At 45.0% G+C, this 21,387-nt stretch overlaps 1 protein-coding gene across 1 annotated transcript in view; it reads right to left on the bottom strand.

Annotated features, from left to right (window-relative positions):
• Positions 1-21,387, bottom strand: part of NDUFA8 (NADH:ubiquinone oxidoreductase subunit A8) — a 40,203-nt gene that overhangs the window by 5,523 nt on the left and 13,293 nt on the right. The window contains exon 2 of the mRNA XM_085612309.1: positions 19,470-19,633. Within this exon, the coding sequence (XP_085468435.1) occupies positions 19,470-19,633 (164 nt within the window). The remainder of the gene's footprint in view (positions 1-19,469; positions 19,634-21,387) is intronic.

The following is a 21,387-nucleotide window of genomic DNA, read 5'->3' as shown; positions in this document are numbered from 1 at the left end:
CTGACCGTCAATGTACTGGTATTTCATGAACGAGTGCACCAAAGCTCTTGACACAGATTGGCAGATATACAGAAGCAGCACCCTCCTAGCCAATGTTGATGTAGAGGTATTGGCCCTGGAGGAATAAGAACGCAGGTGCCTGTCAACCAGTGCATAGTAGATTTGAATTTATAGGAATTTTTTTTTTTATACCAGTGACCCCACAAAGAGCGGTTCATTCACACGGTGTTCCCTCATACGGTCAATGTAGAAACTTGAAGCTCTTAGGATCAAGCCAATGGTGTCTACCCCAATTGCTTTCGAAGGGGTGTGCTAGAGTGGAATATTTCAAAAGGTAATTGACTGATTTGGAAGGGTGATTCCACATTTGGCAGGAAGGTAGAGCCAGTCCTCCGCAAACGTTTGTCTAGGAAGAGAGGAGTATTGGGAGATCGCACAGACTGCACCTGTAGTTTACCCACACAGCATTCAGAAGTGATGGAAATAATAAAGAATGTCTCGATTATCAGCAACTGTAGTGAGCAAATGTTCATAGGCTAGAAAGTTGTGCACATAAGGAACATGAAGATTCTATTTAGGCCTCACTAAGGCAAGAGGAATGGCTTTGGAGCGAACATATAAGTCAGGAGCTTCAGAAAACGAACAACAGTTGATTTAAAAAGAGAGGGTCGAACAGGCAAACAAAATGGCCAGAAGGGCTGACAAATAACTCTTAACTGTACCGACTGCACGGCCATGGTGGCCCAACAATAAAAAGAACAACAATACATCAGGAAGTCTGGCTTGCGATGAAGAACCCCACACCAGGCCACAAAATGTACCAGCAACCAGCATAGAGGGATTGCGTGTGCAGGCAGCTGGTCGCAAGAATAACATCTAGCATGCGAGGCAACAAGTCAAAAGAATTTAAATGTCGCCACTCATTTCCATGCATGGAGATGAAGGTTGTGCCGATTTGGAAGTAGGATAAGTTGCTGAGACTGAAAGTCTTCCCCAATAGATGGCCAGAACGGCATGCTCAGGCATTCTAAGTACCAAATTCTCCTGGCCTAGTTCAGGGATATGAAAATTACTTGCCTGATATGCCCTGACTTTTTTTTCAGAACTTGGAGGCATTAGAGGTAGTGGTACACGTGACCCATGTCACATCGCATATGAAATGAGCTGCCCAACTGCATTTCTTTTTCTCTTTCACTTACAACAGTGGCAAACAGATGTAGCCAGGGCATTTTTCACAGATCAAAATGGTTTATGCTACCTCGGTATGGAGGCACCACTCGTGGTCTGTCATCTGACATCTGCACAAGCATTCAGGAACCACAGTAAGTGGTTGGCTACCAAAAAGATCTTCAGAAGATACCGCCACCTCAGGAGACATCCAGACACCTTCGGATAGGTACAGCCTCCTGGTACAGGATCCAGGACTCCACCCCACCCTGCTTGTTGCAGTAACACATGGCTGTTCTTTTGTTCACTGGGACCAGTACCAGACTTTCCTTGATGGAGTCTCTCCTAGTCTTTTGAGTGGTGAGGTGGAGCAAAGAACATTGGAGGCGATTGACTGCCCAACATGAAATGGAGTCTTGACTTTTGGCAAAAAGGCTACCCTGATCCTTTTCACCAGCTTGTCTGGATAAAGGTGGTATAGGGCGACTGCACTGAGAGAGCCTGGAGCTCACTTTTGCTAGTCGTGTGATTGATTTCAATGAGAAAGACAGTTTGAGAGTCCGAGGTGCTCAAAGGATGTGGACACGAGGAATGGGAGGACAAATTGGGATCCCACTATGCGGTATTACAAACCGTTTAGGAAGGAACATGCGTGTCAAACCTTTAAAATAAAGCATAACAGGTAATTGAAATTAGGATTGGCACAGTAAATGCAAAAAAGCCAAATGGGCCAACAAATAAACTTTAATAGTGTCTAATGCAAGGCTTTCCTGGGAAGGAGATAAAATAAAAAGTAAAGTTTCTGACAATCCGGCTTGCAAGCGGTCTGTGTTGAAGACCCCACACTTGGGCACAAACTTGACCAGGGGCACACTGTAGAAGGGCTTTGTAGAGGGATGACTGGATGCGAGGAGAACATCCCCAACCTCCGGTGGCAGATCGTAAGCAGGTAAATGCCACTGCTCAAGATCCACCCATTGAAGTTTAGATTGAGCAGATGCTATTACAAAACAGTGTCTGGCTCCTGTGACAGAAGATTCTCCCACAGCTGTAGGATGGACAGGTAGAAAAATGCTCATCCCCGAAGATCCGGGTACCACATTGTTTAGGGTCAATCTGTAGCCACAAGTAGGACTTGGTGATTCCAGATCATCTTAAGAATTCAGGAGAGGCAGTGGCGTCAAGATGTACAGAAAGCCTGTGCTCCACTCTAGTCTAGTCTAAATTCATCTACAGACAGCGTTTGGTCGGAACTCCAACACGCAGAAGTCTTGACACTGTGCATTCTCGGTGGTGGAGAAAAGAACTGGCCGGGCCTGGTCCCACTGATGGAAGATGTCCTGCACCACCTCAGGGTGCAACCACCATAATGCTTTACAAGGCATTGCCGCTGAGCTTGTCCGCCCTATGGTTCAAAGATCCCCCAGGTGGTTCCCAATCATGGAAATGCCCACACACTCCTGCCAACACTAGAGGCGCACTCTGTAGGCACAGAATGCCAATCCACCCTGCTTGTTGCAGTCCCACATGGTGGTGGTCCGGTCTCTGAAATTCTGCCATAGTCTTCACTTGAAGGACGGCAGGAATGCCTTTAACACAAAGCCGATGCAATTTAACTCCAACAGATTTATGGTGAGCTGGGTGTCCGCTAGTGACCTCTCGTCTTCTTTCCCCGGTGACCACCACCATCCAGCAGCGGACCATCTGTCACCATTGTCAACTCTGGGTGAGGAAGGGAGAGGTGTCTGCTGCTGGACAAGCTGCAAAAAGAACTATTGATGGACAGAATGCAGAACAATGTCATACATTCACCCCAGTACAGAGATCTGGGCCTAAATCCATCGTTTTTTTGCTCACCATGCCATTCCAGTTTGGACCCAGCCATATGCAAATCAGTCTTGACCCTGTGCCCAATGGGAACAGTCCAAACCGAACTACCAGGCCAGGTCCTCTCTGGACTGGAGCCAAGCATCCTAGGACCGGTTTCAGGGTTTCACCCCTCTTCAGCCAGGATAGCTTAATTCCAGTGGCATGGAGCTCACCATGCCATTCCAGTTTGGACCCAGCCATATGCAAATCAGTCTTGACCCTGTGCCCAATGGGAACAGTCCAGCCCTAACTACCAGGTCCTCCCTGGACTGACAACGAGCATCCTAGGACCGGTTTCAGGGTTTCACCCCTCTTCAGCCAGGATAGCTTGATTCCAGTGGCATGGAGCTCACCATGCCATTCCAGTTTGGACCCAGCCATATGCAAATCAGTCTTGACCCTGTGCCCAATGGGAACAGTCCAGCCCGAACTGCCAGGTCCTCCCTGGACTGGAAACAAGCATCCTAGGACGGTTTCAGGGTTTCACCCCTCTTCAGCCAGGATAGCTTGATTCAATTAAGAGAAACAAAAAGGGGGAGTAGAGAGGTACCACTCAACCTGAGTGGTGGAGGTGGATACGTCCTCCCAGGATTCAGTCAATAAACATAGTGATCCACCCACAGATGTGTAAGTAAGTCAAAATTTCCCCAGATAAAGCGTAGAACCCCACGATGGTGGGAAGTACACACTAGTTGTTTAAATACCCCTCACACACCAAAAGGGCCCTTGGTGTCATGCTTCATCATAGTGGTCTTCCCGCCCCTCTACGGGACGGGGCGTGCTACGACCTACGTGTACGTGGGAGGACTAATTTTGTGAGACAACTATGTGTTTTGATAGGGTGTGAGAGGAAGGGTCGGGGGTGAATAGAGAAAGTGAAATAAAAAATACCTGGCTCGTCGGTCTAGAAAATTTTTAATATACCTATGAGCTGGTATTAGTAAAAAGTGGGGGGAGGAGGTGTGTATGCCTCAATGAGCCGTGCCTCCTATGTCTGCCGACATGTTTCGAAGCTCCTCAAGCTTCTTCTTCAGGACCATAAGGATCCCTCCCTAAACTCACAGTGCTGTGTAATAACGTGAATAAAGTGTCGTGTTGAAAAAAATCTATATATAAAGAAAAATCTATATATAAAGAGAATCTATATATAAAGAAAGTATATCGTGCCTCAATGGGTCTTCATGGCCAATTTACCTGCAAGAAAGACATATACAATGGGGGAAAAAAATATATAAAGACATTCGTCCTCTGCTTAGATGACAATACCATCGTGAGCATTCAGTGACCTGAAAAAAAGTGACAGAATAATCTACTTTTATCATTAGTCAGCTTGCGTGACGTGTCTCAGTGCGACGTGGGGCAAGCAGTAGTACATTAATAGTACACAACAAAAACACACGTAGAACATAAAACACACACTCTAAGAACTCTAGAACAGTACACCAATATTCTGTCCCATATCACTATGATGACTCCTAGATTGTGGTAGGACAAAAAAATGGGGTAAACATACTTGATTCCTGTATTATCAACAGCCTCTTGAGCCTGAAACACGGGTCGTAGGAGTGCCTGATAGGCTATCTGAGAAAAGGAAAGGGGATGAAGTACTTGCCTCTGGATAGTTGTAAGTCAAAGTTCCCATGGTTACGAGGTATTTTTTCTCGGCTGTGCCGTACTTACAACTCCCGGGTTCGCTGCCCTCCTGAATACGACCTCACCGTGTGGCTCCGTGGGACAAATGAGTCCATGGTGAAGGTCCGTTTAAATACCGTTTGGAACTGGTATCGGTAATTGGTACTGGCGCGAAAGGAAGTGACTGGCGCTTGCCGGCACGGTTACGCTCATTCTGCCAGTCATGACCCGGAACCGGAAATGTCCGGGTTCGCGTGTGGACAGAAAAAGTAAACAGAGTGAAATTACGGAAAAACCCATTGCGGGGAGGTTCCATTCCCTTAAAAATATGTTAGTTTCAGATAGAGGACTCAAGTCACCCCAATAGAAGTAACCATAAATGACAGAACCGGGATGAATCTGGTTTTATCGACGGGCGAGTAAGATGAGAAAAACCCCTATGGGGTATGATAGGAGATCGTCTGGGTCAGAGGCAAAGTTCAAGATCAGTCCCTCTGAATGAGGGTGTTGAAATTACGTGGATCGGTCCACAGTATGACGCGGAGGATGTGTGGAAAGGGTAAGAGCCAATACAATACGGTATGAATATAAATTCCCAGATACATGATGGAAAACCTAAGAATAACTTATTCTTGATGTCTCCAGAGAAAAGATATCAAGCTCCGTAGGAACCGGGGCTTTTTTGCGGCTGTGCAAGGTAGCGCCCAAGGCAGAAAGTTTTATTTATTCTGACAAAAGCATGAATACCCCAGTTGACACTATAGGGATGAATTTAGAAAATAAAAGGGGGAGGCCATGGTTATTGCCAGGGTGCTAGTTATTACACGACCTCGGATTATCAAGACATAAGGATGACAGACGTTCTCAATCTTACTGGGTTGCTAAGGTCTTATTTCAAAACTGAAAAAAATGGAATTTGGTCTGCATGGGGAAGTCATCAGTACATGCTTACCCAAAGTAGGTTCATTGGAGCGTTATTACTTCAAGAAGTATATATGTGGGTATTTGGACTGCTGTTCTCATCATTTACACAGTAGGTTGGCCTTATATGTCACAAAGATAGCAGATATGGATGGTACAGAGTTCTTCCAATTATACAGCAAAATTCCTAAAGTTCATCGATGGAATTGGTTCCATGGGATCTCGTCGTTGAGCCCCTGGATGTGTGTTCCCAAACGGAACACCCAACGTTGTTCCTTCTCGAAAAGGCCGTTTTCTCCTTCCAGTCGCTCTATCACTGTCCATTTTAGATCTTCCACTCCGTGTGTTGTGGTTAGGTAGTGGTTTGACATCTTTGTTGTGCTTCTACCACACCTAATATTACTTCGGTGTTCCCCAATGCGTACTTTCACAGCTCTGGTCGTCATACCTACATATTCTAGCCCACAGGGGCAGGTGATTAGGTATATTACATTTCTGCTGTTACAGTTAGTGAAGCTCCTCTGATCCCATTCGCTTCCATTCCTGAACTTGATGTGTGTGCTCTTGTTAGTAAGATGACATGTACTGCAATTACCGCATGGGTAATGTCCCTGCACAGGTGGAAGTGTGCTTTCAGATAGGGTCCTTTGTATTCGCCTTGGTCTTGTCCAGACGAGCATATCTCTCAAGTTTTTACCCCTCCTGTGCACGAACATTGGTTTTGTAATGTTGAGGTCGCAACTATTCAGGAGACGCCAGTGTTTATGCACTATTTTTGTGATCTGATTGGAGTGAGTGTTATACGTGGTAACACATATAGGTCTTTCTTCAGGGGTGGTTCCCACCTTGTCCTCCAAAAGGGCTTCCCTATTGTTGTTTTTTGCTCTCTTCAATGCTTTGTCAACTATTTTGCCAGGGTAATTGCGTTGTATTAACTTGCTCCGCAAATCATTGGCCTGTTGTTTGAAATCTCGTAGTTCGGTACCGTTCCTCCGCAAGCGGAGGAATTGTCCGTACGGTAGATTCTCCCTCAAATGTCGGGGGTGAAAACTGTTAAATAATAGTAGACAGTTTTTGGCTGTTACTTTGAAGTGCGTGGTAGTCTTCAGTATGCCATCTTCCGGGTAGATGTTCAAATCTAGAAACACCAGGTTCTCATTAGATAATGTGTGTGTGTGAATCTGAGGAAAGTATTCTGTTGGTTGAGCCAAACTAAAAAGGATTCGGCTGAGACACTGTCACCTTCCCATATTACCAGAACATCATCGATGTATCTCTTCCAAACCTTGATGTGGTGCAGGAAAGGGTTGATGTTATCCAGAATTTTATTTGTTTCCAAGTGATGGACGTAGAGGCCTGCCAGACTTGGAGCAAATGTGCTTCCCATGCTGGTACCGTGTCGTTGTTCATAGAAAGTGTTTGCATACATAAAGAAATTTTTGGTGAGTGCCAGTGAGATACATTCCAACACTACACTGCGAGGTGTCTGGTAGTCCCAATGCATGGTAAAAAGGACTTCCTCGATGATGGCCATGGTTTCATCGTGAGGGAGACTGGTGTACAAACTTTCCACATCAAGTCCCATAAGGAGGTTCTTTGTGGGGTCGAACTCGATATCCTTCAGTAGTTGTAACACTGCCTTGGTGTCACGCAAGTAGGTACTGGTCGCCTGTACCAAGGGACGAAGGAATGCATCTGCAAACTTAGAGAGGGGTTCCAAGAGAGAATTGATTCCGGAAACTATAGGTCGTCCTGGGGGGTGATCCAGATTTTTGTGAATCTTTGGGATGGTATAGAAATATGGGATCCTCGGGCATTTGTTGATCAGGAATTCCGCCTCTTTCTTGGATATCCAGTTATGGGTCACTGCCTCTTCCACCATAGACGCAATTCTGACCCTAATGGATTCTGTGGGGTCATCATGCAGGATGCCATAGTTCCTTTGGTCTTCTAGAAGTTTTCTGCATTCATTGTCGTAATTTTCTGTTGACTGAAGTACGATGGCTCCTCCCTTATCCGCAGGTTTAATTACGATATCTTGGTTCATGGATAGTTGATGTATTGCCTCTTTCTCTTCATTAGATGTATTCTGGAAGGTTGTGCAGTTAGTTGTTAAACCCTGGATTTCTCCCATCACTGCCTTCTCAAAGGCCAGGAGTTCAACAGGGAGTGAAGAGTCAGGAGGGACGAAGGTGGATTTATTACGTAATCCTGTGTCATTGTCATCCATCTCTACGGGTTGGTCTTTAAAGAATGCCTTCAGTTTCAATTTTCGAATGAATTCGGTCATTTCTGAGCAGGCTTTGAATTTATCAAAACGATTGGTGGGTACAAACCCCAGTCCTTTTTCTAGGACCTTTTTCTGGGTTGATGTTAATGCCAGGTTGGTCAAATTCACCACTAAACTCACTTCCGGCTGGTCGATGGCAGTGATGGTACGCTGCTGGTCATGCTTCTGGTTGATACTCGAGGGGTCTCGACTTCTGGCGTGGACCAATGGACGTTGTGAGCTCCTCTGTTCCGGCCTCTTCGTGGTCCCGGACGTGCCCCTAAAAAAGGCGGTGGAGGTTGATAATTATAATCATATTCCTGTGGTGGTGGTATCCAGTGGGGGAATGGTCCCCCCCATCATCGGTTGAGGTCCATACATAAAGGGTGGATATTGAGGTGGTCCTTGATAGCCATTCCAGCCTCTCCCTCTTGGGTAAAAAGGTCTCTGGTTTTGGTTATCTCTTCCCCTGTTGTAACGTCTCCCGCTTCCTCTGCTCGAGTTGGAATTGTCGGAGCCGGTATCGGAGGTATCACCGTCGGAAGTATAGTCCTGATTCTTTGCAACATAATCTTCACGCGTGTAAGGGTACACTTGTTCATGGCTGAAGCGTGATGTATCCTTCTTCAGCTTATTGTATTTGCCCTGTTTCAGTGTCATTTTGAATTCAGTAATCTCTTGGTTCAATTCATCTAGCCGTTTCTTGAGGATACTTGGGGAAATATAAGCTTTTAGTCGTACTTCCCAATTTTGAATATCAATCTTGAGTTCCTGAGTGAGTCTTGTGGCTGTTTTTATAATGAGGACCAACCAATCCCGGGTGCAGTGCCACGAGATTAGTGACCAATCGCGTTTGAAAACTTTGTCATGTTGAAAAATGTATGGTTCGTTGCGAACTATTAAACCCTGGGGGGCCGCATTTGCTCGTAGATACTCCGTCATTAATAAGCCATGAAGAGCAGTTTTTATTTGGATCTTTCTTAGATTGGCTAACTCATCCCAGTCTGCATTGTTAGGACCGGGGTCGGTGTTACTTAACCCTTCGAAGGGATTAATCGCTGCCAGAATCCTCTCCACTTCCTCATCCGCAAACGTCAGGCCAACGTTTTCTGCCATCTTGCGTACTTGTTTGTGTAGGTGTAGTCTATGATCAAAAGAATGTGTGTACTACTATGGAGTGTGTTATGTTGGGGAAGAAAAGCTTGTCAGGGAAAAATTGTCCCTATTGAGCTATGTAAGCAATGCTTAGAATAAAGGAAAAACTCCCGCAGCTGCACGCTGCCTAGACCCCGGTCCTAACAATGCAGACTGGGATGAGTTAGCCAATCTAAGAAAGACCCAAATAAAAACTGCTCTTCATGGCTTATTAATGACGGAGTATCTACGAGCAAATGTGGCCCCCCAGGGTTTAATAGTTCGCAACGAACCATACATTTTTCAACATGACAAAGTTTTCAAACGCGATTGGTCACTAATCTCGTGGCACTGCACCCGGGATTGGTTGGTCCTCATTATAAAAACAGCCACAAGACTCACTCAGGAACTCAAGATTGATATTCAAAATTTGGAAGTACGACTAAAAGCTTATATTTCCCCAAGTATCCTCAAGAAACGGCTAGATGAATTGAACCAAGAGATTACTGAATTCGAAATGACACTGAAACGGAGCAAATACAATAAGCTGAAGAAGGATACATCACGCTTCAGCCATGAACAAGTGTACCCTTACACGCGTGAAGATTATGTTGCAAAGAATCAGGACTATACTTCCGACGGTGATACCTCCGATACCGGCTCCGACAATTCCAACTCGAGCAGAGGAAGCGGGAGACGTTACAACAGGGGAAGAGATAACCAAAACCAGAGACCTTTTTACCCAAGAGGGAGAGGCTGGAATGGCTATCAAGGACCACCTCAATATCCACCCTTTATGTATGGACCTCAACCGATGATGGGGGGACCATTCCCCCACTGGATACCACCACCACAGGAATATGATTATAATTATCAACCTCCACCGCCTTTTTTAGGGGCACGTCCGGGACCACGAAGAGGCCGGAACAGAGGAGCTCACAACGTCCATTGGTCCACGCCAGAAGTCGAGACCCCTCGAGTATCAACCAGAAGCATGACCAGCAGCGTACCATCACTGCCATCGACCAGCCGGAAGTGAGTTTAGTGGTGAATTTGACCAACCTGGCATTAACATCAACCCAGAAAAAGGTCCTAGAAAAAGGACTGGGGTTTGTACCCACCAATCGTTTCGATAAATTTAAAGCCTGCTCAGAAATGACCGAATTCATTCGAAAATTGAAACTGAAGGCATTCTTTAAAGACCAACCCGTAGAGATGGATGACAATGACACAGGATTACGTAATAAATCCACCTTCGTCCCTCCTGACTCTTCACTCCCTGTTGAACTCCTGGCCTTTGAGAAGGCAGTGATGGGAGAAATCCAGGGTTTAACAACTAACTGCACAACCTTCCAGAATACATCTAATGAAGAGAAAGAGGCAATACATCAACTATCCATGAACCAAGATATCGTAATTAAACCTGCGGATAAGGGAGGAGCCATCGTACTTCAGTCAACAGAAAATTACGACAATGAATGCAGAAAACTTCTAGAAGACCAAAGGAACTATGGCATCCTGCATGATGACCCCACAGAATCCATTAGGGTCAGAATTGCGTCTATGGTGGAAGAGGCAGTGACCCATAACTGGATATCCAAGAAAGAGGCGGAATTCCTGATCAACAAATGCCCGAGGATCCCATATTTCTATACCATCCCAAAGATTCACAAAAATCTGGATCACCCCCCAGGACGACCTATGGTTTCCGGAATCAATTCTCTCTTTGAACCCCTCTCTAAGTTTGCAGATGCATTCCTTCGTCCCTTGGTACAGGCGACCAGTACCTACTTGCGTGACACCAAGGCAGTGTTACAACTACTGAAGGATATCGAGTTCGAACCCACAAAGAACCTCCTTATGGGACTTGATGTGGAAAGTTTGTACACAAGTCTACCTCACGATGAAACCATGGCCATCATCGAGGAAGTCCTTTTTACCATGCATTGGGACTACCAGACACCTCGCAGTGTAGTGTTGGAATGTATCTCACTGGCACTCACCAAAAATTTCTTTATGTATGCAAACACTTTCTATGAACAACGACACGGTACCAGCATGGGAAGCACATTTGCTCCAAGTCTGGCAGGCCTCTACGTCCATCACTTGGAAACAAATAAAATTCTGGATAACATCAACCCTTTCCTGCACCACATCAAGGTTTGGAAGAGATACATCGATGATGTTCTGGTAATATGGGAAGGTGACAGTGTCTCAGCCGAATCCTTTTTAGTTTGGCTCAACCAACAGAATACTTTCCTCAGATTCACACACACACATTATCTAATGAGAACCTGGTGTTTCTAGATTTGAACATCTACCCGGAAGATGGCATACTGAAGACTACCACGCACTTCAAAGTAACAGCCAAAAACTGTCTACTATTATTTAACAGTTTTCACCCCCGACATTTGAGGGAGAATCTACCGTACGGACAATTCCTCCGCTTGCGGAGGAACGGTACCGAACTACGAGATTTCAAACAACAGGCCAATGATTTGCGGAGCAAGTTAATACAACGCAATTACCCTGGCAAAATAGTTGACAAAGCATTGAAGAGAGCAAAAAACAACAATAGGGAAGCCCTTTTGGAGGACAAGGTGGGAACCACCCCTGAAGAAAGACCTATATGTGTTACCACGTATAACACTCACTCCAATCAGATCACAAAAATAGTGCATAAACACCGGCGTCTCCTGAATAGTTGCGACCTCAACATTACAAAACCAATGTTCGTGCACAGGAGGGGTAAAAACTTGAGAGATATGCTCGTCTGGACAAGACCAAGGCGAATACAAAGGACCCTATCTGAAAGCACACTTCCACCTGTGCAGGGACATTACCCATGCGGTAATTGCAGTACATGTCATCTTACTAACAAGAGCACACACATCAAGTTCAGGAATGGAAGCGAATGGGATCAGAGGAGCTTCACTAACTGTAACAGCAGAAATGTAATATACCTAATCACCTGCCCCTGTGGGCTAGAATATGTAGGTATGACGACCAGAGCTGTGAAAGTACGCATTGGGGAACACCGAAGTAATATTAGGTGTGGTAGAAGCACAACAAAGATGTCAAACCACTACCTAACCACAACACACGGAGTGGAAGATCTAAAATGGACAGTGATAGAGCGACTGGAAGGAGAAAACGGCCTTTTCGAGAAGGAACAACGTTGGGTGTTCCGTTTGGGAACACACATCCAGGGGCTCAACGACGAGATCCCATGGAACCAATTCCATCGATGAACTTTAGGAATTTTGCTGTATAATTGGAAGAACTCTGTACCATCCATATCTGCTATCTTTGTCACATATAAGGCCAACCTACTGTGTAAATGATGAGAACAGCAGTCCAAATGCCCACATATATACTTCTTGAAGTAATAACGCTCCAATGAACCTACTTTGGGTAAGCATGTACTGATGACTTCCCCATGCAGACCAAATTCCATTTTTTTCAGTTTTGAAATAAGACATTAGCAAACCAATAAGATTGAGAACGTCTGTCATCCTTATTTCTTGATAATCCGAGGTCGTGTAATAACTAGCACCCTGGCAATAACCATGGCCTCCCCCTTTTATTTTCTAAATTCATCCCTATAGTGTCAACTGGGGTATTCATGCTTTTGTCAGAATAAATAAAACTTTCTGCCTTGGGCGCTACCTTGCACATCCGCAAAAAAGCCCCGGTTCCTACGGAGCTTGATATCTTTTCTCTGGAGACATCAAGAATAAGTTATTCTTAGGTTTTCCATCATGTATCTGGGAATTTATATTCATACCGTATTGTATTGGCTCTTACCCTTTCCACACATCCTCCGCGTCATACTGTGGACCGATCCACGTAATTTCAACACCCTCATTCAGAGGGACTGATCTTGAACTTTGCCTCTGACCCAGACGACCTCCTATCATACCCCATAGGGGTTTTTCTCATCTTACTCGCCCGTCGATAAAACCAGATTAATTCCAGTTCTGTCATTTATGGTTACTTCTATTGGGGTGACTTGAGTCCTCTATCTGAAACTAACATATTTTTAAGGGAATGGAACCTCCCCGCAATGGGTTTTTCCGTAATTTCACTCGGTTTACCTTTTCTGTCCACACGCGAACCCGGACATTTCCGGTTCCGGGTCATGACTGGCAGAATGAGCGTAACCGTGCCGGCAAGCACCAGTCACTTCCTTTCGCGCCAGTACCAATTACCGATACCAGTTCCAAACGGTATTTAAACGGACCTTCACCATGGACTCATTTGTCCCACGGAGCCACACGGTGAGGTCGTATTCAGGAGGGCAGCGAACCCGGGAGTTGTAAGTACGGCACAGCCGAGAAAAAATACCTCGTAACCATGGGAACTTTGACTTACAACTATCCAGAGGCAAGTACTTCATCCCCTTTCCTTTTCTCAGATAGCCTATCAGGCACTCCTACGACCCGTGTTTCAGGCTCAAGAGGCTGTTGATAATACAGGAATCAAGTATGTTTACCCCATTTTTTGTCCTACCACAATCTAGGAGTCATCATAGTGATATGGGACAGAATATTGGTGTACTGTTCTAGAGTTCTTAGAGTGTGTGTTTTATGTTCTACGTGTGTTTTTGTTGTGTACTATTAATGTACTACTGCTTGCCCCACGTCGCACTGAGACACGTCACGCAAGCTGACTAATGATAAAAGTAGATTATTCTGTCACTTTTTTTCAGGTCACTGAATGCTCACGATGGTATTGTCATCTAAGCAGAGGACGAATGTCTTTATATATTTTTTTCCCCCATTGTATATGTCTTTCTTGCAGGTAAATTGGCCATGAAGACCCATTGAGGCACGATATACTTTCTTTATATATAGATTTTCTTTATATATAGATTTTTTTCAACACTACACTTTATTCACGTTATTACACAGCACTGTGAGTTTAGGGAGGGATCCTTATGGTCCTGAAGAAGCAGCTTGGGGAGCTTCGAAACATGTCGGCAGACATAGGAGGCACGGCTCATTGAGGCATACACACCTCCTCCCCCCACTTTTTACTAATACCAGCTCATAGGTATATTAAAAATTTTCTAGACCGACGAGCCAGGTATTTTTTATTTCACTTTCTCTATTCACCCCGACCCTTCCTCTCACACCCTATCAAAACACATAGTTGTCTCACAAAATCAGTGCTCCCACGTACACGTAGGTCGTAGCACGCCCTGTCCCGTAGAGGGGCGGGAAGACCCCTATGATGAAGCATGACACCAAGGGCCCTTTTGGTGTGTGATGGGTATTTAAACAACTAGTGTGTACTTCCCACCATCGTGGGGTTCTACACTTTATCTGGGGAAATTTTGACTTACTTACACATCTGTGGGTAGATCACTATGTTTATTAGCTTGATTCAATTGGCATGGAGCTCACCATGCCATTCCAGTTTGGACCCAGCCATATGCAAATCAGTCTTGACCCTGTGCCCAATGGGAACAGCCCAGCCCGAACTACCAGGCCAGGTCCTCCCTGGACTGGAAACAAGCATCCTAGGACCGGTTTCAGGGTTTCACCCCTCTTCAGCCAGGATAGCTTGATTCCAGTGGCATGGATCTGGAAAAACTGCAGTTGAGCAGCCACCAGTGTAGATCTTCTACACTCTCCTCTGAAACCTGCATGACATATGACAAGTTTCCTTTGTGCTGGGCCCGCTGAGACTTCATGCCCCACTGCAGAGCCTGCATATGCAACCTGGAGAACATCCATAGTCAAGAAAGTCTCAGAGTTGCTCTCAAGATCCAGGACTGAGGTTGAAATATTGGGATCATAGCCTGAATGTCCTAGAGTCATTGCAGCAGATGAAAGGCCCTAAGGGCATGCGCCATGCCCAGAATGGCTCCAATACATGGAAGCCTCTGTGAAGGAGTCCAGTATGACTTAGACTTGTTTATTGAGATTTCAAGTGTCGTTAGAAGAGTCACTGTCGTCTGGAGGTCATCTATGACTACTGTGGTGAGCCTTCCTTCAGAAGTCAATTGTGGAGTGTTAGATCTGTCAACGTTAGAGTGGTCTTCCCCCAAATGTTTTGTTCCTCCTCCATTTTTACTGACCTTGATTTTGCTGGGCACTTCACCACGGCTAGCTAGTGTTAATGTGCTTTCTCCTCTAAACATGGTAACACTGTCTTATACCCAATATGCATATTTAATTTACTTATAAGTCCCAAGTAAAGTGGCACTACATGTGCCCCCTGGCCTGTAAATTAAATGCTACTAATGGGCCTGCAGCACTGATTGTGTCACCCACTTAAGTAGCCCTTTAAACATCTCTCAGGTTTGCCATTGGAGCCAGAGTGTGTGCATTCTGACCTGGGAAAAATAAGCAAGACCCAAACCTTCCTTTTTAATAAATATAGGTTACACCTAGGGTACGCCCTGGACATGCCAACAGGAAGGGTGGAATGTATTTAAAAAGCAGGACATGTACTTTTAATTTTTACATGTTCTTGTTGTGAAAAACTCTTACATTTGTTTTAACAGAATAACATTGGAGTTGCCTGGTTACATTTTGGAAGTGTAATTTCCAAATGGGAATAGATATCCAGTTCATGTTTGTAGTCTCTGGAATCACAATTTGAAATCCTAATTTATGGTGTTGTCAGATGTTAACTTGCAATTCTGAAAATGCCAATTTTAGAATGTTAGCCCTTGACCGCCTGTAGCCTGCCTCTGGTAACATGACTGGGTGTGACTGACTGACAGTTGAGCTTTGTGCATTTCTTCTAGACAGTCTCACAAAATAGGGAGCTTAGGTGTTCCTTGATGGTCCATCGTTGGCAGAAGTGAGGGAGGAAGTGGACACAGCACCTGAATAGGCTGTTCCCTGCCTCCACGCTAATGACTGCATGCCCCTTGCAGTTAGTCTGAAGCCAGGGCAGGAATAATTGCTGGGGACTTCAAGGGAAACATCACGAAATTACTCATCCATTTCAAAGGGGTAACTGGGTATAAATATTGGACCTCAGGCAAACTCTGTTCAACTTCTTGACCTTTAGATACTCTGCCAGGAAGGAGGACTGTTGTGCTGCTACAAGGACTGCATCTCTGCTGGACTACTGCTTTAAAGGAACTGCTGCCCTGCTGTGCTGACCTGCTGCATTCTTGCCTGGGGAAGAAAAACTGAACCTGCAACTTCATCTTGAGTCCAGGTCTCCAGAGTGACTCCAAGGGCTAGTCTGCTGGCCTCCTGATCTGAACCTCAGGGACATAAAAGGCTCCTGCACCCAGCTGTGAGTTCCTCGCACCCGCCTGCTTTTCACGCCATGCATACAACCGTCCACGATGCTCTCCTTGCTCCTCAAGACACTTTCCAATGTGGACGGGAATCTTGGCACAAAACCTGAGAAGGCAAACCTTCAGAGGGACTAATCTGGGAATGTATTCGACCCTCACTCCTTTACAGGGTGAAGATTTCAAATAGGATGAAGGCCTCCATCCTTCTGCAGCTGAGGAAGTACAATGAGTAACAACCTCTCCAATTGCGAAGCCGGCACCCTCCCAGTGGTCCTTTTGGCAGATTGAGTTTGTACCCCTTGCAGCAAGATGGAGAGGTGCTTCTTCGAATGCCACTCTTACGCTGGAATAAGTTGAGGGCCATTCAAAAGCAATGGAAGGACTGACCCCTTCTGGATGATCTGGAGGAACGAATCATCGGATGTGATGGTCTGCCACCCTGAAAGAATGTTTCTGATCCTGCCTCCAACAGGGTTGTTATGTGCTGCCAAGGGCAAGCCAAAGTGGTTAGGAGGCTGATGCAGCAGGGGCTAGAGGTCGAGTGGAGCAGGGTCTCTGGCGACTTGCATAAGGTCTGCCTGTTCCCCAAACTCGGCCCGGAAATTACTGGGGTGAGTGCTATGGTGGGAGGAGTTTTTTGGTGGTGCCTAAACAGCAAGCTCCTGGGGTAGCCTAAAACAGGTCAAAACTGCTAAGGAAATAATTGTACAGAAGTAAGCTACTGATTCAAAACACTGAAGTAACTGAAATAGTCGAGAAAGCCGACAAGTCACAAGTAAAGGGAAGATCCAAAGCCTGCCTTAAGTACATGTTAAAATATTGGTAACAATAGGTCTGACACAGCTAAATCTGGCAAGAGAGACCTGAAAAGGGCTACCTTTTATTTTGAAGCCATGAACAAAGCACTGATGCAAGCAGGTCTTCTGTAATAAGCAGATTCCCTTGCAAACGACTAAGGTTGCAAACGGATAATGGGAATTTTGGTCTGCAGACCAGTTATGTGCATATTTCATTAACACTTATGTACCAAATTCTTTGAGTAACATGCTCAATATTATTTGCTCATTATTTAATAAAATTGTGAGATTTTACTCTTAAATCTGCAAACCAAGATTCAAAAGGAGAACTTTAGCACCTCCAACTTTCTCAAGTCACTAATGACGAAGAATACAATAAGTTGTTACGCAGAAACAGATTTTTTAGAAAACTGATCCTAATGAAAGCTCAGAAAACGTACAACACATGTTCTTCTGAGTTACCTTCAGATTGAAAAAAACAAGAGTCTGACCAGAATACCTAGATAGCAGTGCAGTCTCACATCAGACTGGAACAAAAGAGCAGGTAACCCAAATAAATAAATCACAGAAAAACCCTAAAAATGTAAATTACCTATAATACAGCCAAATCAAATTACGTGTAGCACCTTGCACTTAAGCCACCTACCTTTATTAAACACAAGTGCCACCGAAAAGTTTAACCAAACATGACTAAACAGCCAAGCACAAAGATCCATAAATAAAAACTCTACAATTAGATATCCCATCAATAAAATCACAACGGAATGCATTACACCAAACAAACGGCAATGTGCCTAAAAAAACTCACATTCATGATACAGGATAAAGAGCATGATCAATGTCAATATTAATATTATTAATTGGAAGAATGGGTACCATTATATAGTATTTCAGGCTTATGTTCGAGTGATAATTGATACTGATTTGGAAATAATTACTGGTAAGGTCAAGGCCAACTTCCTTGGAGACAGTGGACACCTATTTTGTAGGTCTGGCCTACAGACAGCATTATTATTTTTATATTTCAGTAATTTCTTTGCAAACGGCGTTATGTTTGCCAGAGAAGGGAATACATTTTTCTTTAACTGCATACTTGCTAAAGCCATACCTGTTGGCTTTCCCAATGGTTGTTTTTATTGATATAGGAGTTTCTTCATGGCTCATGTGGATACTCTTCATGACCTAGGTGGCAAGATAGCTCCACTATCTGTAGCAGTAAACTCTGTCAAACCTGTGCAACCGAGCTGCTGTCTAGAACCAGAGATTGAGATTCGTGTATTTGGTATACATTTTCCCGTTCCTCCCCTTTAAAGTTGATTATCTGTCGAATTAGATGACAGTTAATTTACTTAAACGTGGGCTGTATCAGATGGACAATAAAATTGAAGCAATTTGATCTATACTTCTTGATTTTTCAAGACACTGTTTGAGTACTGAATGTTACATGTATAGACAGACCAATTAAAGTAATAAACATGTACGTTGATAAAGGGCATAAAATTCTACAATTAACTTGGAGGAAGGGTATTGGACATAAAAATAAAAAAATTCTTCCGAAACATTAAAAGCACTTGCCTGTAACCTTCCTCCTGGGCTGCAAATATGTTCTTTCCAAGTCCACTTATGATTTTTAAAAGCACTTTAACAGCATATCTAGTCAAGGTTATGAATCCCATCAAACTCGTGAGGCCCCTAGGACACATTACCCTTTTGAGCAGTAGTGGAGAAAGGGTAAGATTAAGCCCTAAACTTTCGTAAAATAGAAATTCATTAGTGAGGTTGCAGAAATAGGTATTTTGGCTGTGTACTGGCTAAATTCCATTGGTTTGTGCAGAAACTAGGTGCCCAAAACATGCAATCCGATTTTTTTTTTTTTTTTAAAGGGTCAAAAATTTGCTCAATACGTAACTGCTTTCAAAGCCAGCTGGGGGTCAGGCTCTGCGAATGTTGCAAATTGTCTTCACTTCCGATTATAACGAAAACATAGTACAATGGCTTTTCCCCAACTACACTTTTATCAGATACAGGCCAGTTCATCAGTCCTTTTGGGTAAGCAATTACGTTTCCATATGCACCATTATAGACACCTTTACTTACTCTCTGCCCTTTGAAGGTTAAACATTGCTTGGATTGGATTTAGACGCATCTGGCAAAATCCATACATTCATCGACTGATCCATAGCCTGTCATGGGGAATGTTGGTCCAAGTCCTGTTCAACAATCCTCTGTTCCTCAAATCACAGGGACAGTGGCACACAAGCAGCATCCTATCCACAGTTACGCTGCTCCCCAAGACATTGTCAATTTGTTTTCAATTTCCCAATTAATATTATCACAATAATAATTGCAATTATTGCTTTAAATTACCATTACAAGTTATCAACACGTGGAATAAAGCTGGTAAAAGTAGTACCTGAAGAAATCCAGCGCACATTCGTTGACTTTGGCCCCTTCCTTCAAGCATTTTCTCGGGTCCTTTTCCTCCCAGCGGCAAAGCATGAACTCTTTGTTGGGTTTGTCACACTGCGCGCCATAGTGATGGGCGGCTCCTTTGAGAACAGCTGAACTAACGTTAACCTGAAAGATTCAGAAAGCTTGTTAGTGTTTGCAAGGCGTGGGTTCGTTGAGCTTTTCATAACAGCCATTTGGCTGCTGCTCTGCGAATAAACCTGCACAGATTTCTTCACAGCTGCAATGAACATACCCTCAGCTACGGTGCGATATCAACATCTCAAAGCTCCATGTATCAGCTAGTGTAGTAAAACTAAAACTGCCTGCGACTATTATTTGGTTAGGCGGTTCAGTAATGCACCATGTTCCTTCTATTTCAACACTTCTGTCACCTTCATTGTCACGCAAAGAGAGACGTCACCAAACACGCACACCACGTGTTTCTAAGCCTCCCACTCGAGAGCAGGAACGAGAAGAAAACATGGTATGGTACATGATCTGTTTGATGAAAACTTGAAAACCTTGTTGAAAAGGCCAAATGGAACCTAAACAAGTGCATGCTAAAACAAGCACTGGCATAGCCAATAGGTCTCACCTTTGGGACCTTATAAGTGTTTAACTATGCAACAGTTAATGTTGTTGCACCATGGATATTGTGCTGCATAACTAAATACTTATAAGGTCCCAAAAGCGAGACCTATTGGCTATGCCAATGCTAGTTTTTAAAGAAGTGGCTGCCATTGTCTCGGGCTATTTGGAAAGTGAAAGTGTGCATGTTGCAGGAAAGCATGCCATACCTCCAGTAGGAGAGGCTTGTTAAAGAAAATAGTGCTTAGAGACTAAATACGACATACCGTGTAACAGAAGTAAAAGGGCCAGTCCTCATGGGAGGTTACAAATGAAGACAAGGCGGTACTAAGGAGGGACTAACAAGCCTATTAACTTCCTTACAGTAAGGATGACCAGTAACTACTGGTAAGATCACCTTCAGCATAACGCATTATGCCTGAACATAATCAGCAGTGCACCATTATAAGCATTTGCAGTACATAGCCCAACCGTTACAGGACGTACACATTATTATGTGTGGTTCTGGCAGCTGTCCTCTCTGGGCTGTGAGGCAGCCTCTTAAGTACTGCGCGGCGGCCCGGCCTGGGCGGACCCCGAAATGCCCGGATCAACACGAGGCCTCCAAACTGGCCCGTAAAATAATGGGGGTGAGGGTGCCACTCACCCTTGTCTTTGTTCAGTAAACAAAAATGCCACTGTGTTGCAGCTGCCTGCGTTCGGCGGCGCAGCTGTGCGAATAACCTGGCGCCAACAGTGCTTTTCAAGCCCCACTCACCGGGGCTTCTTTTCTTTCGCCGGGCCACTCAGCAAAACAGGACGGGTGCGAGGCCCGCAAGGGTCCGTCTGGCTCTTTGCTGCATGCGGGCTCTCCTGAGCACTACGGGAGCCCCGCCTTGTACCAGGCAACCTCTGCCTGTCTTCCGCTCCGGCAGCACTTCGGACGGCCGCAAACGCCCACCACCAGGCACAGCTCCGACCTGGCTGACTCATCAGAGAGCGGCTACACCCACAGTAAGGCTGGCTTTGCCTGACTTCCGGGTTGTGGTCTTCTCTACGCAAGCCCCGCCCTCAACCAGGCATAGACTTCTGCCTGTCTTCGGGCTTCACAGAGCGAATTCTCCGTCGGCTGGGGTCTTCAGCTGCAGCAACCGGTCCTCGGACAGCAGAGTGCCCACATCGCCCGGGGAAGGCGCACCTTCATGCGCTTCCCCAGGGCAGGAAGAATAAAAATAGGCAGCGCTCCACCTGCCTCCTTCACCAGTGTTCCTTTTGCAGGAGCCCACACCAGGAGCTCGGGCGCACCGGGGCAG

The sequence above is a fragment of the Triturus cristatus genome, chromosome 1_2 (assembly GCF_964204655.1).
Source record: "Triturus cristatus chromosome 1_2, aTriCri1.1, whole genome shotgun sequence".
NCBI classification, from domain to species: domain Eukaryota; kingdom Metazoa; phylum Chordata; class Amphibia; order Caudata; family Salamandridae; genus Triturus; species Triturus cristatus.
This window is presented reverse-complemented; position numbering and strand designations above follow the sequence as displayed.